Source organism: Laetiporus sulphureus, assembly GCF_001632365.1.
Source record: "Laetiporus sulphureus 93-53 unplaced genomic scaffold LAESUscaffold_57, whole genome shotgun sequence".
In the NCBI taxonomy this organism is placed as follows: domain Eukaryota; kingdom Fungi; phylum Basidiomycota; class Agaricomycetes; order Polyporales; family Laetiporaceae; genus Laetiporus; species Laetiporus sulphureus.
In genome coordinates this window covers 11696-26561 of record NW_024468566.1, presented here as the reverse complement: position 1 = coordinate 26561, position 14866 = coordinate 11696, and the positions used below count along the sequence as shown (strand labels likewise).

Below are 14866 nucleotides of genomic sequence, written 5' to 3'. Positions count from 1 at the left end.
ATGTATCACTAGACATAGTTATCCAAGGCCATAGAGAGCGCCGATCGTTCAATGTGACTACCCTTTCGGACCACGACATGTTCCTTGGGTTCGATTGATTAGAAGATCACAACCCTGACATTGACTGGGCTAAACGCACGCTTCGCTTCACGCGTTGTAACTGCGGGGAGCTTAAGTTGGAAGATGGGGACAAGGTGTTGGCATTGGACAGTGACTACATTCGGAAACAATTCTCCGAATACGAAAACGTACGAGCCACCAAGGCCACCGACCTGACCATCGCTCAAGGCAAAAGTACTAAAGCCAAGAGCATGCAAGAGGTTGTTCCAGAAGAATACTGGGATTACAAGGAAGTCTTCGAGGAAGCTGAATTCGATCAGCTACCAGAACGCAGAGTATGGGATCATGCCATAGAATTAGTAGATGGCGCGAAACCCTTCTGTGGAAAGGTATATCCAATGAGCGTAAAAGAACAAGAAGCTCTGGATATATTCCTCGAAGAAAACCTTAAGACTGGCCGCATACGACAGTCTAAATCCCCCTGGGGCGCCCCCTTCTTCTTTGTCAAGAAAAAGGATGGCAAGTTAAGGCCGGTACAGGACTATAGACGGCTCAATGAAGTAACGAAGAAAAATAAATACCCGCTCCCTCTGATCAATGATTTATTCGACCGGCTTAAGGGAGCCCGGTACTACTCTAAGCTCGACATCCGGTGGGGCTATAATAACATAAGGATCAAGGAAGGGGATGAGGAAAAGGCCGTGTTCGTCACGAACCGAGGTCTATTCGAACCTCTAGTGATGTTCTTCGGACTCACTAATTCACCATCGACGTTCCAAATGATGATGAATGATATCTTTCACGATCTAATCCTCACTGGAAAAGTTATGGTATATCTGGACGATATCCTAATATTCACCAAGGACATGGAGGAACATCGCCAGGTTGTAAAACAAGTACTTGAAATACTCTGGGAACACAAGTTGACGTGTAAACCTGAAAAGTGCGAGTTCCATGTTGAAGAAACCGAGTACCTAGGTCACATCATTGGCCATGGGAAACTTCGCATGGACCCTGCAAAGGTTGCTGGCATTGCAGAATGGCCAGAACCCAGGTCCAAGAAGGACGTTCAACAGTTCCTCGGATTTTGTAACTATTATAGACGTTTCGTGAAGGGCTTCGGCTCCTTGGCCAAGCCTCTTACGGACCTTATGGGCAACCGAGAATGGGAATGGACGGACACTGAAAGGAGTGCCTTCCAAGGTCTCAAGGACCTCCTTACATCGGCCCCAATTGTACACATACCTACGGACGAGGACCCATTTATGGTAGAAGTAGATGCTTCACAATTCGCCCTTGGGGCAGTTCTCATGCAGAAGCAAGATAATCTTTGGGTACCAGTATCATATTACAGTAGGTCGTTCAAAGACGCTGAGAAGAACTATCAAGTGTACGATAGAGAACTTCTCGCTATTGTAGATTGTCTAGAGCAATGGCGACACTACTTAATACATGCTAAACATACTGTACAGATCTTCACTGATCACCTTAATCTGACATATTTTAGGAAACCTCAGAAAATCAACCCCCGCCAAGCACGATGGATGTCCTTCCTCGCAGAATACGACTTCGAACTCCATCATATCCCAGGCAAGAAAAACAGTGCAGCGGATGCTCTTAGCAGACGACCAGACTATGACGACGGTATGGATCACTTGGATAATCAGGTCGTATTACCTGCCGAGTTGTTCCGAAGTACCAAAGTTGTGGGGACGGACGCTATCCGCGATCTCTGCGCCATACATTCATCCGAATATTTATTATGGAAAACTTTGCCTCAAAAAGAGCTCGAGTCAGCCGAGGACGGCACACTCTGGAGGAGGGGTGAAATTCTCATAATTCCAAATAACCAAGAAATAATCGGCAAAGTGATACAGTCCCACCACGATGCCGCATTCATGGGACACCCAGGAATAGAAAGGACCATGGAACTAATCAAGCGATCGTACTGGTGGCCGGAAATGATCAAGGATGTTACGGCGTATGTGAAAGGTTGTGGGACCTGTCAAAAGGCCAAACCTAACCGCCAACATCGATCAGCACCATTAGAGCCAAACCCAGTTCCAGATCATAACTGGCAGTACATCTCCACGGACCTTATTGTAAAACTACCAACTGTAGACGGGTACGACTCCATCCTTGTATTTGTAGACTTGAAGTCGAAAGACTTCATCGCCATACCCTGCACGGAGTCGATTAACTCGAAGGACTATGCAAACTTGTATATTAAGCATGTAATGTCAGCACACGGACTAGCAGAAAGGATATGGTCCGACAGGGGACCACAGTTCGTATCCTCGTTTACTAAGGATGTATACCAACAGTTGGGCATCCAGGGAAATCCTTCTACTGCCTACCACCCTCAGACGGATGGGCAGACTGAACGGATGAACCAGGAAATAGAAACCTACCTGAGGATATATACTTCCTATAGACAGGACGACTGGCCTTCCAAGATACCCCTCGCTATGTTCGCATACCGAAACCATAGACAAGCAAGCACCGGCTATACCCCATTTTACCTTACGCACGGATACCATCCCTACACGGGAGTCGAAACCAGGAAAGAACCCCGTAACCAATCGGCCGAAGAATGGACGAAAGAGATGGAGGAACTTTCCAAGGACGCAACTAATCACCTTACCAAAGCAAAAGGTATAATGAAAAAGTACCATGATGGCAAATACCCAGACCATGCGGCCTATACCAAGGGTGATCTGGTACTATTAGAAGGAACTAATATTACAACTACTCGACCGAGCAAGAAGCTGGACGATAAACGTTACGGACCATTTAGTATAGTAGAAAAGGTCGGGAAGTCGGCATTCAGACTCAAGCTACCAACTGCTTGGCGTCATATACACCCCGTCTTTCACGAATCCCTATTAATACCCTACCACCCCGCGCAATTTAGTGTACAAAAGGACGATACTACTATACCCGTTCCGGAAGGCGAATCCCCTACCATTAGCCAAATCCTCGACAGTAAAAAGTCCAAGACTGGACTATTATACCTGGTCAAATGGAAAGGGAAGGACGACACCGAGAACACCTGGATACCCCGCTCTACAATAGCCAAGGATTACATCCTACTACTTAATAACTTCCATAAATTACATCTCAAGGTGCCCAAACCGCCTAATCTCCTCACTATACCCGGTGGTCAAAAGATCTGCGCCCAAGAAGACGAAGCAAGCGACGATGAACCTGACAGTAAGGGAGGAAAGATGACGGAAGAGGAAGAAGAAGAGTGGAAGGAAAAGATCTACTGGGATCACAAAATGATACGATGGTACAAACGCAAGTTCCAAGCCCATGTTGTACTTCACGTACCCCTCGATACCCCTATAGGACTCGAAATAGGGCTGCCCGAGAAGTTCGACATCGTTTGCATTTGGCTAGCAAACCCAGACCACTATATTCACACGGTCCTGTTCGTTGGAACCCCCAAGTCGCGTAACCATCTATTTGTATACCCCGTCAACGCCCAGTGGATCGTAGAGGAAGGAAAGGTTCAGTGCCCGGAGCGCACTCACGGCTACTACTACCTCGACGATGCGCCAATACCCTGGCAACGTATGCGTTTCAAAGATACCCTGGTGAGGGAAGAAGACGTCTCCAATTATACCACATATGACCCGGAGCGAATTCGGACACCGATACCCAAAACTAAATGGAACTACAAGCAGTACACCCACGCATCTACGATTAGAATTCAAGCCTCGTGAGGACACTTCGGCCTGGAGGGGGGGTACTGTCATGGTTTTTCCGCGCCACAAGTCTCAAGCGCCCACGGACCATTATTTATCCACCTAAGTTACCCTATATAGAGTGTACCACTACGCCTCCACGTGTATATCCTAGTATACCCACGCCACCCGGACAACCCTCGGACATGCATCAGTCACGTGACCCTACGTCATAAGTGACATCATAGGCCTGGACTACATAGACACTCCTAGACTTAGACGGACTCCACTAGGCCTGAGCACGCCATAGCACGCCATAATGATGTATTATTAGTAACCTGGGGTACGCAGGGTCTTACACCCGGTACCAGGGGTCTGGCCCCTCCTGTATATATACCCGCTCGAGCTGAGGCCTACCCCTCAGTTTCGAGTTGGTCTTTACTCCTCCACTTAAGCTAAAGATCCCTGACGGGATAGGCGAGAGCGGACCCGGGAGTTCTTGAGATCCATCACAGTCGCGCGGCGCGTCTATGTAGTACTCACTGAAGTGACACTACCATCCTCGCCGTTCACACCGTGTAAAAGTACTAGTAATAGACAACAATCATATTGTATCATTACAGCAAACTTAGAGGAGCGCACAAGTATTCCTTCTTCATTACACAAGAGCCAAGGATTTCAATACGTATGGAACAATAATGATACAAACTTCTGTTACCGTACCGTCTCGCGAGAACTACTTCCGACCACGATGCCTCTATGACGTCGCATTGGCAGGTGCTGCTTGCTGCATAGGGGAGGGATCCGGCTCAGCAGGTGCAGGAGAGGGAGCCGCATTGGCTGCAGTGGGGGTAGCATAACCTGTCTGCCATGACTGCTGGCTCTGGCCATGCAGATGGTACGGCACCGTCTGGCTTATCGGCGGGCGCGCAACGGAAGGCGCAGGAAGAATGGCTTTGGGACCCATATATGGCCTTTGCCACTGCAAGGAACGAAGTTGGGAGGGTTTTAACTGTTGAACCTGTGGCTGTGGTTCAGGCTCAGATTGAGGCTCAGGCTGCTGAAGTTGCGGTATTGACTGAGACGGCTGCAACTGTTCTGCTTGCTGAGCCAACTGCGCTGGCGAATGTTGCTGTGCTGGCTGCGTCTGCGGCTGCATTTGAAAGTTGTAGCCAGAGTAGGGCTGGTATGTGGAAGGCTGATACGCCGAAGGGGAATATGGGTAACTGACAGCAGTTGACGGCCCAGCTGCTCCGTATTGCGAGCCCGAGTTCGACACGGGATACTGCTGGTATCGCCATGTCGTCGGCTTGTACTGGTAATTGGGCCCGTACGATGGGTATGACGGAGGTGGAGGATAAGCCTGAGACGCAGACGTGGATGGCGCAGGAGATGACATCCCAGATCCTGCGACAGGTGGTGTGGACGTTGAGGCATGCATCTGGTAGCGGTAATCCATGACGGGAGGGGCCGCGGAATAAGAGGGCCAAACGGGCCTGGGTTGAATGGGACGCGGAACGTATTCTAAAAGTGAAGTTTAGCGAAAACATACGTCAAAAACCCATCTCCACACCACTTACGCTCTGGCTCGGCAGCAGGCTCGGCAGGTTTCTGCCCGATCGTCAATCCGTCTGTGTTCCCAAACACCACACTACCCCATTTGAACTCCTTCCTGAAGCCACGGTCCCACAGAACCTCGACAGAGCCTGTCTCCTCAATAACCCGTAGGAGAGAGACCTCGAAGACGCCTGCACTGACACGCAGCTTGATCCGCGACATGGGCGGCAGGGCAAGGAGCTCTTTGCGAATTTTGTCCTGCTTCAGCAGTTTCTTCGCTTCCGCAACGGCCTGCGATTACGTTCAGCAAATGTAAATGCGCACCGTAAATACTGATACATACGGGATTGTGCTGCGAACACAAGACCTGCACCTCTAGTTTGCGAATGAGCTTGAGGACAGTGGGCGCCGAGGGCTCCAGAGAAACAGAAGTAGCATCTGATTGCACATCAATATTGCCCTCCATCGGCACTAGGGCCGCCTGCTCGCCTCCTGTGGGTGCTACCTGATTTGGCTTAGTCGCCGCCGCACCGACCTGAGGAATCAGCAAGACAACTTCCTTTTCCACCTCCCGGAGCTCCTTGTACACGATATTGTGGCTGGCTCCTTCTCTCGCGCAGGAGACGTGGAACGCCTTTGGACACTTGCCCTTCGTGCATTGAATGGGGGCTCCGTGGGCCCTATACCGTGTTCTCGTGCAAGCAGAGCATCTCTGCGACATAAGCAGCAGTTTAGTAGTCTGCTAAAGGCAGCAAAACAAGCAATTTAAGACACGCACTAGGTTCCACCGATCCTTTACAATCCCATCCACACCGAACACCACCCGCTCTTTCGCGCGCGTCCCGTCCTGCCCGACTTCGCCCACTTCCACCTCGTCCACCCACGTCTCTGGAATGACGTTCGCACAGACCTCATGTGCCATCCAGATGGTTTCCGTGCCTGCAGATTCCTGCGCGACCTCATCGTCCGTGCGCCACAAAGGCGGGTCGTGCACACGGAGCAGCTTCTCCTTGTCCATCGAGACACACAAGCAGCACGGGAACGCCTCAGGCTCCTTTGGCTTCGGTGGGAGTTTGAGAGTGACCTTCGCAGGGGCCACCTTCGACTGACTGGCCTGCGATCCCTCTGCGGAAGAGTTGCTCTGCTTCCCCTTCGACGGTCTAGCTGTCTTCGGTTTCTTGAGCTTGCTCGGGCTTTCCGGCGCTTCAGTCTTCCGCTTGCCTTGGGATTTGGATTCCGAGTTCTTTCCAGGCTTCGGCTTTGTCTTGGGGCGGCGAGGCTTGTCAGCTTCGAGCTTAGCACGCTCTTCCTCCTCCCGCTCAAGCAGCAAGCGGTCAACATCGATGCGGACACTGAAAGACACACGTTCGCACAATCATTGTCGGAACAAGTCAGATATACCATACCTGAAGTTGACACAATCGCACGCCTTGGCCTTACGCCCAAGGTCCAACCAACTCTCCAGCGCAAAATTGACGCTCTCTGCACAGTTGAAGCCCAAGTTGAATCCTGCATGGTATCCCATCGGGAACGTGATGACGAACTCCCCCGCACATTGCACTAGCGTATTCGGACGGCATGAGGAGCTTGAAAGGAGTTTCGGCGAAGCAAAAAATGACTTGTGCCGCAAGAACTGAGAGCAATGCGACACGTCCTTCGGAAAATATCCTAAAAGGGTAATCAGCGATATCGCTCACGCGTCACTGCTCAATGATCTTTACCTCGCATCGTCTGCTCCAACGCAGTCGCCCTGGCTTGCGGAACGGCATACCAGTATTTGGGTGCCCCAAAGTGGACGTAGTTGATGCTGAACAAATCCATGTCCTCCACGTGCCAGGCGAACGTAGCCCGCCACATGCCGAAATAGAGGTAGGGCGTGTTTACGCCTGGCAAACCCTTTGACGACGCCGGGAGCAGGCGCGACAGAGCAGACTCGAGGTGAGCTACGTTCCACTCCTTCGTCTCGTCCGTAAACAGCGATCCTGACGTTGAAGGATGCAGTCAGCATGCATCTCTAGGAGCATAGCAGCTGACATACCCTGCATGTCGGCTCCATACCACGCAGGCTTCCCAAGACCACAGTTTCTCCAATAACGTCTCTCAAGTTCCCTGCAAAAGTCTACGGTATAATCAAACGGAGTGGTATTCGGTGGCAGCCAGTCAGAATGTGGGTCAAACGTCTCCAAGAACGCCTTGTCCTTGGCTGCTCGCTCGGCAAGGTTTGCCTCTCTCGCCTCACGCGTCTGCGTGGCACGCTTCCCCTTGGATCTTGGCTTCTCTTCCTCCTCTTCATCGTGCCTGGCATCTTCTCCGGGCTCGTGATGAGGATCTCCGTTATCGGAGAAGCCAATTCTCACGTTTTCATCGACACCGGTGGCCTGAGGTGCTGGCGTCGGTGCGCCAACATTCTCGCCATCAGCAGCGGGCGTGTCGACCGCGGCGACGCTATTTGGCGGCGAGGCGAGCGATTCTCGTCCCTGGTCGTGCGGGTGTGCGAGATAGGGTGAGATCTCTTCCTCCTCTTCCTCCGCCTTGATGGCGTGTTCGGGTTCGGCAGTCTCCGACTCCCTCTTCCTGCGCGCCCTCCGCGTGCGCGGCTTTGCACTCCCGTTCGTCGAGCGTGCATGCAACCCGATGTCGTCGATGCCGGGTGCGCGCATCTCCTCCTTCGCACAAAGCTCGGCCCACTCTCGAACGCTCATTATCCGACGTTTCTCGATGTTCTCCTGTCGGAAGAGCCCGCCACGACCGAGCATGTACTGCTCGATCGGGTTCTTCAGCTTCACCTGCGCTAGCGGCTCGGTCAGCGGCGGCAGCGCATCCGTCCTGCAGCAGGACGCAGTCAACGGTTGCTCTAACAGCAAGGATAGGTGCAACGAACCACTCCTTCGGCGGAATGACCTTTACGATGCCACTCTTCATTCCCCAGCACTCTACCTTGTTCAGGTAGCCTTCAAAGTCCCGGAATTCCTCCATCGTCGGCTTAAATACAGGTATGCCGCGCTGTGCTAGCGGGTCATCCTCCGGGTCGAGCCATGTCCTGCCGTCCGAGTCCGGCGACGGAGGGAGATGTTGCGCGCCATAGAAGTGATCTGGCTGCACGGGGACCTCCGGGGTGGACGAACGCGAGGACATTGACAGTGCCGGAGATGGGGTGCGGGCAGACGCGTTAGACATTGATGTGATATACAGTACTTGTGCTCTCAGAACGCGGCGTACGGAGGCGTGGGTCCGGATAGGATAATGTGGCAATACAGCGGGCTCGCGGTGGATTACAGACCCCCGTACTGGAGCAGGTACACAGCGGGGACGAGCAGAGCAAAGGCAAAAAAACTGAGCGTACGAGAATGGGCGATGGTGGTCGTCGAGACCCGACCTCGTCCTTAATTCTCGCCGCGGTCGCACTGTGCGCCCACGATTTGCTGCCTAATTAGGCAGGTGCCGGCCCTGAACTCACCGCAGTGGCCCTCTGCGGTGGCCAGGGCACGACAAAGCAGTTTTGTGAGATAAATTATAATAATTGCATTGCCATCAGTATATGTGTGAGTAAGCGAATGTACCGTATATTTATAACTACATGCAGCACTGTTACATTAATGCCGTCGTCCATACCGAAGTATCCATCATTGACGAGAACTGAAAAGAAGGCTACTTTTCGTCTGTCCCAAGATAGCACATCCACTCGCTGTCCATTCAGAAGGTAGATACTCTCATCGCGGCCATCCTACCTCGAACCAGAACCAGTGCCAGTGCCCGAGCTCGTACCTCGATAGTAATCTTTGTACGGCGGCGGAAGCTCCTGCACGACCCCGCCATCGCGGTGCTGAATGATGATGTCCGGCTGGGCGTCCGAGTCGCTCATCTCCAGCGAGGTGTACGTCTGTCCCTGCGGCGAGCGTAGCATCGGCATCGACAGCTGGGAGAACGCGAGGTTCGGCAGCTGTGGCGCCCCAAACGCGTCCGACGTGCTCGACGAGGCCTCTTGCTGCTTACGGTTCCGCCGCGAGTTGGGCGATGCAAGTGGCAGGGGCAGCGCGGGCGTCGTCGGCGACCGCTCAAGCACCCTGTTCTCTGCCTGCTGCTCTTCGTATGGCGGCGTGCGCGAAAGTAGGAGGATGCTGGTTGTGGCGGTTGTGGCCGAGTCGGTAGAGTAGTTCTTGACGTGCTTGTACGATCGCACGGACGGCGGGCCCATGTCTGGATCTGGTACCCATCCTGTCGCGCGCGTGTCCTGGCCGTCCCAGATCCCGCGTGCTATGGCCAGCTGCCGTCGCCTGTACAACCAAGCGCCAGTGAGCATGAGGATCAATGCGCCGCCGACGCCGATGACGACGCCAATGATTGTATCTTCACGGCGACGCTTGGCAGCTTCTTCGGCAGCTCGCTCGCGAGCGGCTGCCTCCGCAGCAATTTGAGCTTGTGTTTGTGAGGTGGAGATCAGCCCGACGCAGTCGTTATTTGTCGAGCCGACCGTGTTGATGGTAGAAGTTGCGTAGCCCCATTGGCCGTTGCTGCAAACGGCTTAGCTCGTAGACAAGTGGAAAAGAGAGTAGGCTCACGCATCCACTACAGCAGCTGCAGGATGCAACAGTCAGCTTTCAGCTCCATCAAAAGGCCAAACGAAACGTTACCTAACAGTTGACCGTCAGGATTCGCGCGATCGATGTACGTAAAGACATCGTCATCATTGCCCATCGTCGCATTCGTCATTATGGGTGAGTCCAAAGCTGCCAATACCATTGTATACGGTTTCGTCCCGTTGGTTATTGTGAGGCCCCAGGGTTCGCAGGTAGAAAGAGACGAAGTGAGATTTGGTGTGATGCGCGCGATGTCGGTGGAAGATGAAGAAGAAGGAAGGCAAGAGCTGTTGCTGCCGGCTATGGTAGCGGGCCAGTCTCAGTTGACAATATAGGTGAGATAGGGAGCTTGAGATACCTGTCACATTGTACAGAGTCGGAGAAACGCCCCCAGTGCTGTGATTCGAGTCGACCATTGTTAGCATCAGCATCGATCCTGTAAAGCATTACCATATCAATCCATCAACTGTCGGCTCGAACTTGACAGGCATAAGGCGCACCTTCTCGATGGCCAACCTGCCAATAGAGCTTTGAGGCATCAGGCCCGACCATGCGCGTCGTCGGGACACCTCCCAGCTCGAATGCAATGAGATAGTACGGCGGCACACCCAGCTCCGACGAGTTGCTCGACAGCGACTCGACGACGATGGTCATGTTCTGGCATTCCTCGAGCTCAGTCTCGAGATACTATTCACGTCACCGGACACAGTAGACCATATCCATCAGCCTTGGCACACACGAGCACCGAATAGGACCCGACCCACTGACGTTGTTGCCGAACGTCCACTGAAACGCGTGATACGGTGGCTGCCAGGCGCAGCATCGCAAGACGCAGGCCTGCAGGGCGAGCAGACAGAGGACGAACGATCTGCCGCGGACCGCCATAGCTTATGTTGGAAGCTGGATGGAGGAAAGAAGACGGCCAACTTGGCGAAATTGCTGCAAGAGACGAGGCCGACGGCCCCTTGAAGGGTGGCAGGAGAGAAGAGACGAAAACGCTATCATCCGCGGGACCGGGCACTGATTGATGATATACACGATGTTGCGGCGTTTCATCGCCATCGTCCTAGGCGTTCTGCGGTTGCGGCCATCGCGCTGTCAGGCGGCAACCAGATCCATCGCGCAATGACGAGGTGAGCGGCTGCAAGGAACAAGCTAACCTGGTTCCTCCCGCGACGATGAGATGAGCCCTGCCTCGCCAATAGTCAACTGTGCAGTTGAATGTTAAGCGCCAACATCTGCTGTAAATCTTAGATCTTTTGTAGGCCCGATGCAGTGATCAAAACTGAAGCAAATTCGTTCTCTATATATGCATCCTTACTGAACGTGCCTTGTTATTTCTGCCATTCATGCAGCATTAACTGAACTAGAACTGAGCGCCGTGCGCCGACATTTGCTCAGATTGAAGCAGCATCACCGCCTATTATCGTGCCTGAGTCCTGTTACACTGCCCCCAGGACCTAGCTCCTGCACATTCCCACCCCATGTCAAACCTGTCCATTTCTCATCACCATCTGCTTCCCACTGATACGGCTATCTTCAGGGCATATTGACAACTGGAGGTCCGTCCAAGTCCCTGTTTGCATGATTGATATCATAGTCCACTTTGTTGATCTCAACCGCTATTTCTAAATGTCACCGATAAGAAGAGTATTTGTCACAATGAGGAGACCACAGGGAAACGTTTGCTGTCAACATTGACTCACGACTTCCGGGCTCTTCCCGTTTGTGCCCGTTATCATTTGCTAGTAGAGCTGTCACCATCAACGGTGTTATTTTCCCAGTATAACACCAGAAAACGACAATGTGAAGCCGGTAGCCATATTCGATCAAAGAACGGCGACTCGCCATCCCGTCGTTTGAGCGTTCCGGTCGCCGCCCGCGTTCTGTGCGATATCCCTAATGTCTCGACGTGTTGGAATGCAACTGGACGGTTGGTGACGTTCAGCGGACGTCCGTAGTTGGTGTAGAGGTGCGGCTCGAAACCTTCATTCACGGCAGGGCATCGTTCCTGGTGGTATGCTCCCGGACCGTGGTCTGTCGCCCGCGGGATATGTCGGATCAACTTGTGCGAGCAATCTGCAGGGAGACTAAGCCGTATCAGCGTCCACGACATCCAGTACCAGCGTAAATCTCACCGTCTAGAGAGATACGGCCTGCGGTGCCCGTAGGACCTCATGAGTTAAACAGAGCCAATCGATCTTCCTTCTTGCCAGGCAATATATCCACGTCCAGCGAGCATTCTCCACGAAGCTCCATCTCGAGCTCCTTCAGCTGCGACAAGAATCCCTCATTCGGACACACAGCCGGCCTCGCCTTGACAATCAATCCCAGCGCGTCCTTCAGCGACAGCCCACACCTTGTCATCAAATACGCAGCGACGACCGTCGGCGAGCGGGATACCGCCGCCGAGCAATGCACGAGGATTTTGCCCGCTCTCGCTGAGTCGATGACGGCGCTCGCCAGCCCGATAATCTTGTCGATGGATGCGGTTGGGCTGTCTGTCAGCGGCAGACGGTGGTACGAGACGGACGCCACCTTCGCTGTCGGGGTAGAGCCGATGCTAAGGACGTGCGTGATGCCATGAGCGGTGATAAATGCGGCTGAGCTGGACGTGCGGGGACCTAGGTAGAGAAATGGAGGGTAAATGAGGCTCGCTGCATCTCCCTGCTTTGTCGCTTTCGACTTTGGGGCCATAAGGAATGTCGTGAAGCTTGAGCTTGGATTGTTACGTTGCGGTTTCAACTTGAAACGCTACGCCACAATCAGTCAGGACTGAGAGATATGTGAACGCTCACCGTCGATTACGTAAAGCGCGTCGACGCGCGTACGCGTGCTCGAATAGCGCTCGAGTCTGGCGCAAGCTTACGACCGCGTCCACAGCTCTTCTCTCCTCAAGCCCGTCTTACTCTCACCATGGACCACTTTCCAACGAACTGGGGACGTCCGGTGTGTGCTATGTCTGCCTTGCACTGAAGAAGGTGCTGATAGTAGATGACTCGCAGAGAAACGAAATGTACGACCAGTACAACACGTTCCCGCTGCACCATCGCCCATCGCACCACAAGGATGCATTCGCAGATGGCGTGCAACATACTCAGTGAGACATTGTGGCCTTATTGAGAGTCTGCTTCTTTCTGATCGACGCACAGGCAGCCCATCGTTACTGGCACCAGTGTCCTCGCTATCCGTTACAAGGATGGCATCATGATGGCTGCCGACAACCTCGGTCAGTTTTCGCCAACAACGTCCCACCCCGACAATCCTAATGAGCACTTTATATATAGCATCTTACGGTTCGCTCGCCCGCTTCAGAAACATCCAACGTCTGCACCCGGTGGGCTCGTCCACCGTCGTCGGGGCATCCGGAGACATGTCGGACTTCCAGTATATTCAGCACACTCTCGATGAGCTCATGGTCGAGGAATTCACCTACGGCGACGGGCACGAGCTCGGTCCTGCCGAGGTGCACGAATACCTCTCGCGCGTCATGTATGGCCGCCGCTCCAAGATGGACCCGCTCTGGAATGCATTGCTCGTGGGTGGAATCCAGGATGGCAAGCCGTGAGTGCCATGTTGCGATTTCTTGGGTGATACCTTACTGGAGGGCTGTTGCATGGCAGATACCTGGCATTCGTTGATCTGCTCGGCACGACGTATTCCGCGCCCTCGATTGCCACTGGCTACGGCGCACACATCGCCATTCCCCTCCTCCGTACCTCTGTTGATCCCAACCCAGACGCCATCACAGAAGATCAAGGACGCAAGATTCTGGATGACTGTATGCGCGTGCTCTACTATCGTGATGCGCGCAGCATAGACAAGGTACATCGCGGGCCGCACAGCTGCATTCATCTATCGCCTGACATCGTTCTCACTATGCCTTCTACAGTACCAAGTCGCTACCGTCACCTCAGCTGGAGTGTCCATCTCGGAACCCCAGAAGCTTACCACCGAGTGGAGCTTCGCAGAGCAGATTCGAGGCTATGGCGCTCAGACGCAGTGATTTCAGGCCGACGACAGGAGCTGTATATAATTATGGACAGATGCGGAGAGCGAGGCATGTACGTCGTTGTGTCTGGATATTGTGATGCTTACGCGCGATCTTCAACCTCGAGTGAACACCTATTGGTGATTGCATACGGCAACTTCGTCGAAGGAAATGGCGTGGTCGACATGTCGGATGTCGCACTTGCTTGGTGAAAGCTCCCGTTATTTCCGATCTATGAGCTCGCGGCTCAGCGTTGGCCATTCATCAACATGAATCACATGCAAGCCACGTTTCGCTTCGTCCAAGTCACGAAACGCGACGCTTCCATGAGTTCACGCTATGTAGTTTAACGGGCTTTATGCAATATCCAACTTACCGCACACGCTTGCATTTCGCACTGCTTCTATCCTACAGCATGCTATCGACTGATACAGCGAGATACAACGAGATTGAAGGCTTGAACTTAGGCATGCACATTCTGCTATTTGCATGCCACTAAGCCATGTCACAGACAAGGCATAGTAGTATTGGCCTTGGAGGGACATCCGGATCTCTCACACGCTTCGGTGGGTAAGCTGCGCCTTCTCCAACTCAAGCCATACACAGTGATTCTTGCTCCTCCTTGCAACTCTTCCTCCGCCCCTTAGTGCCGGACAGGCTTATTCCTCGCATGCTCATGAAAATTGTCAGCACTTGCAGGCTGACGACCGCATCCTAGTTCCACGGCATGATGCCTAGGCGCACGCGTGAGCCCACTGTATCCTGCAGGACGTTCGACCACTGTCCCCTTATACTCTCACCTTTCTTGCTTTGTCGACGCGTTCTGCTGATCAGACGGCATCCTGGCCCCAAGGGCGAACCTGGCAGAATATCCATCAGAATTGTGGAGGACGACTCCTTCGAGCACAGCTTACCCCGACGCACCTCGCGACTCTGCAGGCAGCCCAATTCGCGACGTAGGAACCTTCGTCCTCAGGGATTGCTCCAAATTA

General features: G+C 53.2%; 5 protein-coding genes across 5 annotated transcripts; 1 reads left to right on the top strand and 4 right to left on the bottom strand.

The window, feature by feature from the left end:
• Window positions 1–4325: 4325 nt before the first annotated feature.
• LAESUDRAFT_815724 (uncharacterized protein) lies at window positions 4326–8677 on the bottom strand. Its single transcript, XM_040914718.1, has 8 exons — window positions 8188–8677; window positions 7345–8132; window positions 7028–7288; window positions 6713–6974; window positions 6085–6658; window positions 5650–6018; window positions 5330–5597; window positions 4326–5273 (listed from the first exon to the last, which is right to left on the bottom strand). Exons 1-8 carry the CDS (start codon window positions 8481–8483, stop codon window positions 4507–4509), a joined length of 3585 nt encoding a protein of 1194 aa, XP_040759385.1. The 5' UTR covers window positions 8484–8677; the 3' UTR covers window positions 4326–4506.
• A 132-nt stretch (window positions 8678–8809) lies between these two features.
• On the bottom strand, window positions 8810–10768 carry LAESUDRAFT_752523 (uncharacterized protein; the record flags this gene model as incomplete). Its single annotated transcript, XM_040911730.1, has 6 exons — window positions 8810–9817; window positions 9866–9881; window positions 9938–10183; window positions 10242–10319; window positions 10384–10570; window positions 10652–10768. The coding sequence occupies 6 exons, from the start codon at window positions 10766–10768 to the stop codon at window positions 9031–9033; spliced, it is 1431 nt and encodes a 476-aa protein (XP_040759384.1). The 3' UTR covers window positions 8810–9030.
• Window positions 10769–11417: 649 nt separating this feature from the next.
• On the bottom strand, window positions 11418–11745 carry LAESUDRAFT_730933 (uncharacterized protein). The gene is made up of 2 exons (XM_040909931.1): window positions 11590–11745; window positions 11418–11511 (listed from the first exon to the last, which is right to left on the bottom strand). Exons 1-2 carry the CDS (start codon window positions 11732–11734, stop codon window positions 11423–11425), a joined length of 234 nt encoding a protein of 77 aa, XP_040759383.1. The 5' UTR covers window positions 11735–11745; the 3' UTR covers window positions 11418–11422.
• Window positions 11746–11872: 127 nt separating this feature from the next.
• Window positions 11873–12681, bottom strand: LAESUDRAFT_452523 (phosphatases II). The gene is made up of 2 exons (XM_040902529.1): window positions 12022–12681; window positions 11873–11973 (listed from the first exon to the last, which is right to left on the bottom strand). Exon 1 carries the CDS (start codon window positions 12578–12580, stop codon window positions 12059–12061), a length of 522 nt encoding a protein of 173 aa, XP_040759382.1. The 5' UTR covers window positions 12581–12681; the 3' UTR covers window positions 11873–11973; window positions 12022–12058.
• A 60-nt stretch (window positions 12682–12741) lies between these two features.
• Window positions 12742–14010, top strand: LAESUDRAFT_815721 (proteasome endopeptidase complex beta subunit). The gene is made up of 6 exons (XM_040914717.1): window positions 12742–12832; window positions 12889–12983; window positions 13036–13112; window positions 13171–13447; window positions 13507–13708; window positions 13776–14010. Exons 1-6 carry the CDS (start codon window positions 12800–12802, stop codon window positions 13887–13889), a joined length of 798 nt encoding a protein of 265 aa, XP_040759381.1. The 5' UTR covers window positions 12742–12799; the 3' UTR covers window positions 13890–14010.
• Window positions 14011–14866: the final 856 nt, after the last annotated feature.

Bases quoted from the DNA above. Each gene is read 5' to 3' on its own strand.
- LAESUDRAFT_815724 (XM_040914718.1), bottom strand. From the start codon at position 8,483: ATGTCTAACGCGTCTGCCCGCACCCCATCTCCGGCACTGTCAATGTCC. The intron at 7,289-7,344 runs GTATGTCAGCTG...CTTCAACGTCAG, and splicing joins GTATGGAGCCGACATGCAGG to GATCGCTGTTTACGGACGAG. The intron at 6,975-7,027 runs GTAAAGATCATT...TTACCCTTTTAG, and splicing joins GTTGGAGCAGACGATGCGAG to GATATTTTCCGAAGGACGTG.
- LAESUDRAFT_730933 (XM_040909931.1), bottom strand. From the start codon at position 11,734: ATGGCGAGTCGCCGTTCTTTGATCGAATATGGCTACCGGCTTCACATT. The intron at 11,512-11,589 runs GTGAGTCAATGT...GGTGACATTTAG, and splicing joins ACGGGAAGAGCCCGGAAGTC to AAATAGCGGTTGAGATCAAC.
- LAESUDRAFT_452523 (XM_040902529.1), bottom strand. From the start codon at position 12,580: ATGGCCCCAAAGTCGAAAGCGACAAAGCAGGGAGATGCAGCGAGCCTC.
- LAESUDRAFT_815721 (XM_040914717.1), top strand. From the start codon at position 12,800: ATGGACCACTTTCCAACGAACTGGGGACGTCCG. The intron at 12,984-13,035 runs GTGAGACATTGT...ATCGACGCACAG, and splicing joins GATGGCGTGCAACATACTCA to GCAGCCCATCGTTACTGGCA. The intron at 13,113-13,170 runs GTCAGTTTTCGC...CTTTATATATAG, and splicing joins GATGGCTGCCGACAACCTCG to CATCTTACGGTTCGCTCGCC.